The 13,454-nt window shown below is 33.6% G+C and overlaps 1 protein-coding gene across 3 annotated transcripts in view; it reads left to right on the plus strand.

The window, feature by feature from the left end:
* The first annotated feature begins 620 nt into the window (after positions 1-620).
* The window catches only part of LOC135134643 (uncharacterized), a 32,596-nt gene continuing 19,762 nt past the window's right edge, over positions 621-13,454 (plus strand). Inside the window, exon 1 of one of the 3 annotated variants that reach the window (XM_064063370.1) lies at positions 621-786. In XM_064063370.1, the coding sequence (XP_063919440.1) occupies positions 735-786 (52 nt within the window). In that variant the 5' untranslated portion in view covers positions 621-734. Of the gene's footprint in view, positions 787-883; positions 911-13,454 lie in introns of those variants that run through there. The other 2 variants (XM_064063371.1, XM_064063372.1) reach the window with 2 other exon arrangements.

Raw genomic sequence — 13,454 nt, forward strand, 5'->3', positions numbered from 1 at the left:
AGTAGGTAGGTACGAAAAGTGTTACCAATACTTCAATACCAAAAAATTATAATGTGGTTACTAACTGGAAAATTGCCACTTTTCTTTATTTTTATCGATAAATCAAAAGTATACTTTTCTAATAAGTACACGAAAAATAACTCTTATTGTTTACTTAATGAAGATAATGAAGATTTTTTGTTGTCCTGCTTTTTCATTTCAAAGAGTTGACCACTTTATTTATAACGTAAATAAATTGTAATGTTCTTTTATAAAACAGAAATATATTTATTTTACTCTCTTTATTTTTTTATTTAGAAAAAAATATTTAGGACTCAAGTTTCCAATAACTTTCATAAGAAATCATTTAAAGGTTGCTGTAACTCACGTGATACAATTGTTGTGCTTCTTGTTTCTCTTGACATGTTCTCTATCATGCTATCTCTATCTTATGTTCATTTCAATTCCGAGTACGTAAGATCACGTAAGATATACAGGCACGGCGCATCTACTCTATTACCACATCATTGGCGGGTAAAGTATACGAAATATGACATTCTTCTGACAGTTCTCACAATAAAGCAAAACAAAAATTCCCCATAACGTTAATGGACTTTAATGGACTAATTTTCTGAAGGTAAGAAGCAGCACACAAAACAATTGTGTTAGCGCCTACTTCGACTACAATCATTTATGATAACCTGTATTATTAATGCAAATATTTCATGGTTATTACATAAATTTTGTGCCTAAATATGTGTCGTGTTCTTTCGTCCCTTATCAAAATTATTAGTTTGTCTATTTTAGGTAAGTACCTTGACTGCTATACCTTAGCTTTAAGCACGGTTGTAGGCCAGATAGTTTAATATGGTAGTCGCTCGGGTTGGCGACACTTCGTGACGGTCCATGAAAAGCTGTTCTGTGTTGAAAAGTAAGCGTAAATTTAGCGCCTTTGCCGTGTGGAAATCATTCTAGTTACTTGAGGGATTTTCGTTTGCAGTATTTTATAAATGGCAATTAACGATACAAACTTTTTAGACGACACATTGATTAAATACATATGTATTTATTTAGTGCTGGTGCTGATTTAATCAATGGACAACATTTGATTCGATAAGTACGATTTCTTTTAGGAGTACTACTTTAAGTTAGTAATAACAGATGTCTATAACATGTGCAGTCCCTTGCTCCTCTAAAATCAGGGGACGTGATTGGCAATTAACGACGCTGACCATAGATGGACGGATATATGCCACTAAATCAACATATCTATGCTACAATCTACAACCGTGACCCGTGACTTTAAGAATTTACGATTTTCAATTACGTTTTCGTTAAAATATGTTCATTTTTTACTTTCCGAGCGTAAGCTAGGGAAGTATTGTAATTGGGTCCATCAGCCGACTCCCTACTGTTATGTTTTTTGATCTTCCATGACCCTTGGAGTACGAAGAAATAAGTCTCCAGTTGTCTGTCTGTTGTCCGTAACGATTTTTGTAAGACAGATAGCTAGCTAGTTAGATATTAGAGTAATATTCACGTTCGGAGGCGAAGATTGCCCGGGTTGAGTCTTATAAATAAAGTTTATTACGCAAAAAAAAAGCAATACATAATTAGTTGAGAAACAAAAACAATTATACAAATAACAATTTACGGCATTCTCTCTTGAATCTATTAAATGCTACACTAAAAAATTATAAGTTCTTGTAGTATTGGTTAGCAAGTAAAATCATATTGTTCAAGGGAGAATAAAGTGCATATAATTCCTTCGATGATAAGGTATAAAAAACATATAAGAAGAGCGGACAGTTCGAAGGGGTACATTAAAATAAATCATTGACAATAAATCGGGCGCATCTACAGTAGCGGTCATTTCTACGGAACCACTCGATAAAAAGTCAAGTTGGTAGCCCTGTCATATAGTACTTTACGCCAAACGCGGTTGGTAGCGGTAGTTGAAATGGCAATCGAAACTAGCACAACACGAATGTTTCGGTTGCTCTCAGCTATGCCGCACTGTATCCCGTGCAGACTGTATGTTCTGTTCATCTATTTATTAAAATAAAATATCTACATTAACAATGGGGCCATCTAACCTGTCAAATTTTTGACACATATGTTTTCCCCCAGAAACCCGTCAAGGTCACTTACACCAAACAAATTTTGAAAATTTACACTAGGGAGTGGTTCTATAGAAAAGATCGCGACTTTACTAAACCATTTACTAATTTAAAGATAAAACAATTTGTGATAAATTCTACGATTTTCTAAACTAATAATTGATACATAACTAGCAACCAGATTAGTACTGTGATATGATAACCCAAACATCCCGCCTTAAATTAACATGTGAAAAAAAAATTGAAAGCCCGGGAAAAATTCAAAAATTTGGCCTTGGCTGTGATCGTCTAACAAAATGGAACCCTATATTGCCTTTTGAAAAAGGCAGGGTTGGAAAAGTACCGCTAATTAATACACAAAATATATGGAGGACACAAAATTATTTAATCCTCCACTGCTAAAAAAAAGAAAAAAGAAAAAAAAGCTGCGACCAAGATGTGCCGGTTGACGGGACCTCTTAAAGCTCAGCTACAAAAAAAAAACTTTCCAAACTATGAATGAAACCAAATTAAACATTCTGAATCAATGCAAATATTTGAATATCACTAATTTAATAAAAAAAAACAAAGAAAAATCTTAATTAAAGTACCTAACTGGATGCAAATATACAAGTTATTACAGACGTGCGGCGGGAAATTTAAAATTATGGCAGTGAACAAAATTTAAAAAAAAACCTATGCAGCGACAGCGGCACCAGAGCGCTATAAGAGTGTGGCAATCGAACTATGTCAATTTCATTCTAGAGCACAACGAAAATACCCACGAGCACGAGCGGAGTTTCGAGCCCCTGGTCGTGGCTGTTCTCCTACCCACGATAGTGATTCGATCTATCGCAAGCACTGTCGCACAGCACTTCTCTATTACGGTCATGCCGTACGAGCAGGCCGTTACGGTCGCAAACTCATGGTTGGGTCTCGGCCATCACGAAGCCGACAGCGTCACGTCATCTGGACCGCCCCTGACTTCTATACAAAGCCTGCATCCTTGAAAATTTACGTTCAATTTAAATTATACAGCAAAGAAAATTACTGAAGTTAAAATTGTGAGATAAAAAAAAATTGTATGAAGTGAAAAATTGCAAAGCTAACAAATTTACATTATATTAATATTTTGTGTCCATTCGAGTTATTGTTTAAAATTTAGAAAGTGAAGTTATGCAGCTACATTGTGAGCCATTGTTATACATTCCCCCAAACAAACACATAAACAAAAACATAGCAGACACTCTGGAGGTCCAAAATGGCGTCGGACGAATGCGTCGTTCCAAAAAAGATGCGTCAAAAATATGTCTCCCAGAAATGTAAACAATCCTATGGCGCTGTGCAAATAATGGTCTAAATCAAAGGAAAAAAATGCACGTCCCACAACGTTGTTAATTTGTTCAATAAGATTTTGCAGTTCAAACATGTGCTCGGTTTTCAAATATTCTTTGAACATGGCCGCTGACAAAACAAAGAATTTACCTGATGGTAAATTATGCCACACTTTATCAACGATTAAAACAAGGAGTTTACATTATGATAAGTTACGCCACATTGGTTACTTAAAATAATAATTATGTTTGAATGTTTATACCGTAGACTGTTTATCCCAAACTAAACACATGATAAATAAACACGAAATGCGTCCAGCGTTGCGAGGAAAATGCGTCCCGCTGATGTGATGATAATACCAATGATAATAACTGCGTAAGGGTGAAAATTAATCCCTCAGCCCCTCAGTGCACGATATCATGAATTCTGTCGCACTTTTCTACGGTCTTTTTCCACAGTGGGGCAACGTTAGGTTAATTTAACTGCCGTAAATGGACTATTAGCAATCTTGTGTGCAGCATTAAGAAGTGTTATAATGTAACACTTAAGTATAAGCATCCAGAAACGTTGTTCGTGAATCGGTAAACAAAAAAATCTCCTAGCAAGTGTTTTTCTAAACAAATTTTTGATTGTTAAATTGGATTAGAAACAGTTAACGATTAAAATCCTAACATGGACTTTGAATTTACAAACAATAAAACAAATTTACAACACGAGTTAGCGTCGGTCGAAAATTCGCAATTTCCGCTTAGAAAACCGCAAGAAATAGCTACGCGTGTTGGAAAAACTGTGGCATCGTCGTCGTTACGATTAATTTTCGTTAAACAAAGGCTCCCTACCTTAACTACCAAACCAACTAAACTTAACCTAGCTAACTCACCTCGTGGTTTTCACTCACAACAACAAACCAAAAAGTGACGCTTTCACCTCCCTCTACCAAGCAGCTATCTTGTCCCTACCAACCCTTTCACTAGACACTACCAAGCAGAACTACCATCTACCAGAAAAAGAACTAAACGTGCACAAGGCCTATGTTTAACGACTTTCTTAATTGATTTTTTTTTTCAAATTCAAAATATTTAAATATGATTTCGCGCCGCTGTTAATTTTTTTTAGCGCGAAATTTTAATTCAAATTCGGTCACCACAGTAGTCTCTAAAATACTGTTTTTTATACCGAGTCTGTACATTAAATATTTAAGAAAATTGTTTTGTACAGCTTCAAAACGTTTGATGTGGGAAGAATAAAAGGGTGACCAAATAAGTATATTTCTAATAAGGATCTTACGAGAGAATTAAATATATAATATGACGACCCGTACATCACTGAAATCAGTAGACCACCTTTTAACACAACCTAACACTTTCCTGCCTTTAGAAATTATTGTATCTTAATGACAATGAAAACATATCTTAGAATCTAGTAAAACACCTAAATCTTTAATTTCTTTGACTACAGACAGTCCGGTACCTAGCACATAAAATATAAAAACACGGAGATGAAGCAAATTTCCTGCTAAAACAAATAACACGACATTTATCTCAACTGAGTGACATATCATTAATTTTGTACTATTTTTCAATTTTAATTATATCGGATTGTAGGACCGCAGAATCAGTAAGTGTGCGTATGCTCTTAAACAATTTTAGGTCATCAGCGTAGAGAAGCGTATCCGATAATATTCGAAGCAATACCGTTAATGAAGATATTACACAGAAGTGGGCTAATGACTGAACCTTGCGGAACACCTTAAGTAACTAGATAATCATTTGAACTGACTCCGTTCAAATGTACACATTGATATTGGTCTAATATGTAGGTTCGTACAAATATAGTTTTTTTAAAAGTATAAAATGATTGACAATGTCAAATGCTTTCCTAAAGTCTGTGTAAAGAGCATGAACATTTAAGTTATTTTCAAAGTCATCGAAAACATAATTAACAAAAGTAAAAAGATTGGTTAAGATTGATCGTTTTGAAAAAAATCCATGCTGACATGAAGTTATCACAGTTTTAAATTTCTCAAACATTTGAGCAGCTATAATGCTTTCAAAAATTTTTGACGGAGTACACAGCAAACTTATAGGTCTATAATTTTGCATTTCAACCTTTAAATCTGTTTTAAAAATAGGAATTATAAATGCTTATTTCCAGAGAGTCGGAAACTTGCCAGAATTAATACATCGATTATTATTATTTAACCTGCAAAGGGCATCAGCTAGACATTTGCTGCATGTTTTAAAAAAGGATTGTGGGAGTCCATCAGGCTAAGCCTGAGAACAGTTTTTGTTTTCAAGGCTTTCTAGCGCACTGAGAACGGATGAGTTTGTCTCAATTGAAAACATGTTTAAAAAAATTGGTCTAAAGAGTTTAGACAGTACTTCCCTCGCTGTCGGAAACTTGACGACTGCATGCCTATTGTGTTTTTTTTTCTCATTATATTTTTGTAGTGGGAATTAAAAAAAAAAATTGCGATGACGTCATCAACATTTTTGCAAGGACACGTATATCAGTTGGGATAGATGTAGTGTAATACTAAGAATAAAATTATTATATTCTCAAATTTTCGGGAAAATGAATTGGGTCGTTTGAATATTGATTTGTAATAATCAATAAAATAACGAAACAATTTACTCACGTATACCTACGTATCAGAGGCAACTGAAAATCGTGTATGTATAAACATTGTTAATTTAAGATGACAGGCGTAACAGCATACGTGAGAGCCAAACACAGAAACTGTAAACAAAACGACCGTCGGTTTTATTGCTTCGACTTCCGCTTATTATATAAAACATTGGGTTTTATTTCAATTCTTGACGGTGAAATTCACAATTGGTTGATTATAAACATGTCTATTTCACATTCGCGGAATCAAGTGAACGCATAAAACAAATGCAGGTCTGTAATGTTAAAGTCGATGTAAATAAGCGTGCTACCCTTATGTTTCAACCGAGTTTTTCCTTTAACAAATTTTGTGTCTACCAAATTGGGTTGGTTGGGGTGTAATACTAATAATAAGTGTTGCCTTTAATTTAATCAATAAAATAAATTGACTTCATTAATTTTTTTGAACCACCTCTTAAGAAAATCTAAAAAATATGAATGGAATGATAAATCACAAGTACAAACTCATCATATTTTTTGCATTTTAGATAGGATTTATTCAGCAAAATTTAAGGGTGACGTCATCAATTTTTTTAGGAGGGATGAACAAATACATTTTGAACAAAAGTTTACCATGCTTATAATAACTTTAAAATATTCCCAAGATTTCAAAGCATTCGGTTTTGTAATTCCTGATTAAATCGATAAAATAAATTCACGCCTTCATTAATTTTTTGAGTCACCCTGCATATGCAAATCCAAAAATATGAATGGAATGATAAATCACAAGTACAGACTCATCATATTTTGTACATTTTAGATACGATTTATTCGGAAAACTTTTGAGCTGACGTCATCAAGTTTTTGGAGGGGATAAGCAAATATATTTTGACTAAACATTTATTATGCTCTTTATGACCTTAAAACATCTGCAAGATTTTAGAGCATTCGGTTTTGTAGTTCCTGATTAAATCAATAAAATATATTTACGCATTCATTAATTTTTTTGAGTCACCCTGTATATGCAAATCCAAAAAATATTAATGGAGTGATAGTTCACAAGTACAGACTCATCATATTTTGTACATTTTAGATATGATTTATTCCACAAACTTTTGAGCTGACGTCATCAAGTTTTTGGAGGGGATAAGCAAATATTTTTTGACTAAAGATTTATGATGCTCTTTATAGCCTTAAAACATCTGCAACATTTCAAAGCATTCTGGTTAGCAGATTAAAAATTAAATTTCAAAATGTTGTTTTATAATTTTGATTTTTTTTCCAAAAATCTGGACGTTTCGGGTGAAAAGTCGATTCAGAGTTGTAAACTACATGTGTAGGACTATGTTATTTTATACAATTGAAAACCCATTTACTATGTACAATTTTGAAGTGACGTCATCGCTTTAGTGGTGGGGATGATTCGACAAATTTTGGTTAGCGTTTTACCATCTACATGATATTCTTAATATAAGTACAAAATTTCACAACAATCGGTCGAGTACTTTCGGAGATTATCTGTCTAATAAAAATCCGTGACAACAGACGGACAGACGGACAGACGGACAGACGGACAGACGGACAGACGGACAGACAGACGGAAATGGGAGACCTATTTCTTCGTCTTCTAGGGGTCATGAAAGATCGAGAAAACGTAAAAGTAGAGAGTCGGCCGACGGACTCGATTACAATACTTCCTTTGCTTACGCTCGGGAAGTAAAAAATGACGCCAGAAACAGCTGCCATCTTCAGTTAGCATTGTAAATAGAAATTTAAAATTATCAAATTTTAAATCTTACCTGATCCTTTTTTCTTTAAAAATTTAAAAATTGTAATTGTTGAATTTTTCATTTTTTTAATATAAAAAATTGGTCTAAAGAGTTTAGACAGTACTTCCCTCGCTGTCGGAAAGTTGACGACTGCATGCCTATTGTGTTTTTTTTTCTCATTACATTTTTGTAGTGGGAATTTAAAAAAAAATTGTGATGACGTCATCAACATTTTTGCAAGGACACGTATATCAGTTGGGATAGATGTAGTGTAATACTAAGAATAAAATTATTGTATTCCCAAATTTTCGGGAAAATGAATTGGGTCGTTTTGAATAGTGATTTCTTATAATCAATAAAATAACGAAACAATTTACTCAGGTATACGGCGCCGGTGTGTAATATCTAGAGAGCGGATTTCTGTCGGGCTAGGCAAGCCCAAACTCGGTACGGCTCGTACGGGATGCGAATTTATTGCGATTGCGGACTGCACTTCGTTTATTTGAGATTAGAATAAAGCTGTTTCGTTGCACTCTGCTGTTAATTCCCGTTCTCATTTACTTAGCCGTTTGATTAATAAATCGTTAATTATATTTATGGAATTAGCACCGATTAAACGTGACGTAGCCCGACAAAAATCCGCTGTCTGGTAATATGAAAGGCAACTGAAAATCGTTTATGTATAAACATTCTTAATTTAAGATGACAAGCGTAACAGCATACGTGAGAGTCAAACAGAGAAACTGTAAACAAAACGACCATCGGTTTTATTGCTTCGACTTCCGCTTATTATATAAAACATTGGGTTTTATTTTAATTCTTGACGGTGAAATTCACAATTGGTTGATTATAAACATGTCTATTCCACATTCGCGGAACCAAGTGAGCGCATAAAACAAATGCAGGTCTGTAATGTTAAAGTCGATGTAAATAAGCGTGCTACCCTTATGTTTCAACCGAGTTTTTCCTTTAACAAATTTTGTGTCTACCAAATTGGGTTGGTTGGGGTGTAATACTAATAATAAGTGTTGCCTTTAATTTAATCAATAAAATAAATTGACTTCATTAATTTTTTTGAACCACCTCTTAAGAAAATCTAAAAAATATGAATGGAATGATATATCACAAGTACAAATTCATCATATTTTTTGCATTTTAGATAGGATTTATTCAGCAAAATTTAAGGGTGACGTCGTCAATTTTTTTAGGAGGGATGAACAAATACATTTTGAACAGAAGTTTACCATGCTTATAATAACTTTAAAATATTCCCAAGATTTCAAAGCATTCGGTTTTGTAATTCCTGATTAAATCGATAAAATAAATTCACGCCTTCATTAATTTTTTTGAGTTACCCTGCATATGCAAATCCAAAAATATGAATGGAATGATAAATCACAAGTACAGACTCATCATATTTTGTACATTTTAGATACGATTTATTCGGCAAACTTTTGAGCTGACGTCATCAGTTTTTTGTAGAAGATAACCAAATATATTTTGACTAAAAATTTATTATGCTGTTTATAACCTTAAAACATCTGCAAGATTTCAAAGCATTCGGTTTTGTAGTTCCTGATTAAATCAATAAAATAAATTTACGCATTCATTAATTTTTTTGAGTCACCCTGTATATGCAAATCCAAAAAATATGAATGGAGTGATAGATCACAAGTACAGACTCATCATATTTTGTACATTTTAGATATGATTTATTCCACAAACTTTTGAGCTGACGTCATCAAGTTTTTGGAGGGGATAAGCAAATATTTTTTGACTAAAAATTTATTATGCTCTTTATAGCCTTAAAACATCTGCAACATTTCAAAGCATTCTGGTTAGCAGATTAAAAATTAAATTTCAAAATGTTGTTTTATAATTTTGATTTTTTTTCCAAAAATCTGGACGTTTCGGGTGAAAAGTCGATTCAGAGTTGTAAACTACATGTGTAGGACTATGTTATTTTATACAATTGAAAACCCATTTACTATGTACAATTTTGAAGTGACGTCATCGCATTACTGGTGGGGATGATTAGACAAATTTTGGTTAGCGTTTTACCATCTACATGATATTCTTAATATAAGTACAAAATTTCACAACAATCGGTCGAGTACTTTCGGAGATTATCTGTCTAATAAAAATCCGGGACGGCAGACGGACGGACAGACGGACGGACAGACGGACAGACGGACAGACGGACAGACGGACAGACGGACAGACAGACGGAAATGGGAGACCTATTTCTTCGTCTTCTAGGGGTCATGAAAGATCGAGAAAACGTAAAAGTAGAGAGTCGGCCGACGGACTCGATTACAATACTTCCTTTGCTTACGCTCGGGAAGTAATAAACACAGGATTCAGTCAATGAAACAAATTTAATTAACAATATAATAATATAGCGATTAGATATGATCAGCAGAAAAATCTACAACTGCCTTTTTCAATCTGTGCCCATAATTATCGTCATCTAGAAGTTTAATTTTATAACGTTTCCAGTAATGAAGAAACTCTCTCTGTATAGATTCTCCAGCTTGCTCTGACCACAGTCCAAGGCCCCTATTACCTAAAAAGTGTAAACCATGTTTAAGATGAGAAATGGCAAAATGAATTTTTAAAGTCTCTGATGTGCCAGTAGCCTTTACAGTCTTCTGCGTTAAATACTTTTCTAATTTGGGCCACTCTATTTTTTTATTCGAAAAAGAAACTTCAACAACTTTATTCATTGCTTGAAAAGCAGAAATAAAAGGTGTAACTTGTAAAGGGGCTACTGTGTGGAGGATATCGGGATCTTTTAATTGTTCGGCATTTTGTAAAGCTTTCTGCAAGCATTGCCTTTTAAGAAGACTGTAAAGGCTACTGGCACATCAGAGACTTTAAAAATTCATGTTGCCATTTCTCATCTTAAACATGGTTTACACTTTTTAGGTAATAGGAGCCTTGGACTGTGGTCACAGCAAGCTGGAGAATCTATACACAGAGAGTTTCTTCATTACTGGAAACGTTATAAAATTAAACTTCTAGATGACGATAATTATGGGCACAGATTGAAAAAGGCAGTTGTAGATTTTTCTGCTGATCATATCTAATCTCTATATTATTATATTGTTAATTAAATTTGTTTCATTGACTGAATCATGTGTTTATTTATATTAAAAAAATGAAAGATTCAACAATTTAAATTTTTAAAGAAAAAAGGATCAGGTAAGATTTAAAATTTGATAAATTTTAGATCTTTATTTACAATGCTAACTGAAGATGCAGCTGTTTCTGGCGTCATTTTTTTTAAACATGTTTTCAATTGAGACACACTGTGAATTACGACATTGTTTAAATCAACAGGTTGGTCTACAGGAAAGTTGATATTGTCAAAATTGATGTTCTTATTACTAGTAAATACTGAGGAAAAATGTCTAGCGGAGCACTACGATTTTCTCAGCACCACACACTTGCATGTTCTCGTAAATCATATTTAAAGGAAGCTTACTGGTTGTGCTAGATTTACTTTTAACAAAACTCCAAAATTTTTTAGGGTTATCTATGATGGCATTCTCTGAATGTTCAACATACGATGAATAGGATCTATTAACAGCAGATTTACAATCGTTTCTAAGTTGGTAAAAATTTAAATAATCATTAAAGTCTTTGCTGATTTTATAACGCTTATAAGCAGCTCGCTTTAAATTAATTAAATTTCGGACTTCTTGAAAAAACCACACAGGAAAGCGCTTGTTACATTTGTTTTTACGAGGAACAAATCTTTCACAGGCAAATAAATGTGTGTAAAAAATGGAAACAGCAACATCAATATTATAACAATTATCAACACAATTTCAGTTAATTGATAACTAACTAATGTAACTAGCATTTTTAAATCAAGATATGTATCACAGAAATGATCTAAAAAGGAGGGTGGAATAAGTCTTCTTTGGTTAGTGCAACACATCCCTATCACAGTTCGAAAAACAAAGATCAAGTACATTATTACAACAATTAACAAAACAGTTAAATTGAGACAAATTGAAGGAATAAAATTTATCACAAATAAGAGGTCTTTTTCTGACTTGACATTGACAGGTAAAGACATATCGTAATTACATTTTGTACATGGGTAGAATAAGCATCAATGTTAGAATCTGGCGGAAAATACACAACACAAAAAATGTACCTTTTGTTAACAAGTTGAACAGAAACCCACAACTCTTCAATACTGGCGGTAGTACTTAAGACACTCGGTGTAAGACAACTTTTAACCGCAATCAGAACACCATCTCCAGATTTTTTAACACTGTTACCAGGATTTCTCTCATTACGAAAAACTGCGTACCTGTCATCAAGCACTTCTAAGTCAGAAATAGCTGGAGTCAACCATGTTTCGACAAAGACAAGAACGTCATAATTTTCACAGGCACAGGACAAATAACAATCTTTGAGTTTTGTGCGCAAGCGGCGGACGTTTTGATAATAAACGCTAATTTCTCTTAACGTTATTGAAGCTGCCTCCTCTGGGTTTAAAAAATTTGGGGATTTATTGTGATGGAATTGCCTTCGAATTAGATTGTTGACATTGTGAGGAAGGAACATTAGAAGCTTGATTTTCAATAGTAGTAGTAGTCTTGATGGGATTTTGGTTTTTTGGAGTGTTGTTGCTATTATAGTGGACCAAGAGCTATAAGGTTATATGGCCATCATAAAATCATCCCATTGTGTCGAAGTTACGTTGTTTACAATAGAAAAGGTTTTAAGGTCGTAAATAACGTGTCCACTGCAGCTCGACCGGCTCTTGTGGTTTCGTTCAGGGACGGTTTTCACTGAATATGAAAATCCACTACTCCACTATTTCTTTACTACCTGTAGCTGCTGAGGGTTCCGAAATAACCACTCGCTTTGAAAGCCGGTCCTGTTAAATGTGAGCAAAAAATGTTTAGAAGACGATTTATTGCCAACCGCTAAGCTTAGTGCGAACCACACAAAGGGGGTATTTATTTGCGGTCAACTACTTTTATGATGGTTATATAACCTTATTCCTTTTGGACAAGTATATCTATTTTTATTATATTTTTTATTGATCAAAACTCTAGAAACCCCAGTGTTTTATTATTAGTATAATGTTGACTTGAACATTTTTAAATGGGAAAACTTAACAATACAAACAAGTATAGACTTGTCGCTTATCAATAATAATGAATATATTTTTGGACCAGTTGTTAATTCGGTTCCTATCATGGGTTGACGATAAGAACACTCCACAGTTCCAGACCAAATATAGACAAGTGTGTTTTCGTAACATAATGCGTTGAAATGCTAAAATGCTTTCTAAAAATATACCGTAAAAAAAAGTGGGATCTAGTATCGCGTAGACAAACAAAAAAATTATAAGGTATCAAAACAAATTTATAGGATGTAATTTACCTTCTTATACGGTTACTGGTATTACTTATCTATATTCATTATAATTTATAAAGGTTAAGTAAAAATTTGCAAAATCAATTGTTTTAATTGTTTAAGAGACGGAATTTGTTGGACTACTTCCAGGGCGAGGAAAGTCCAGTCGAAATAACCTTCGACCATTTTTTTATTACCCGCCTATTAAATACAAACTCGCCAAAGCTTAAGTAAAAAAAAATTGGTCGAAGATTATTTCGACAGAACTTCCTTCGCCCAT

Source organism: Zophobas morio, unplaced genomic scaffold, assembly GCF_036711695.1.
Source record: "Zophobas morio isolate AGI-343-1 ecotype UQ-CSIRO unplaced genomic scaffold, CSIRO_AGI_Zmor_V1 ptg000023l, whole genome shotgun sequence".
Lineage (NCBI taxonomy): Eukaryota > Metazoa > Arthropoda > Insecta > Coleoptera > Tenebrionidae > Zophobas > Zophobas morio.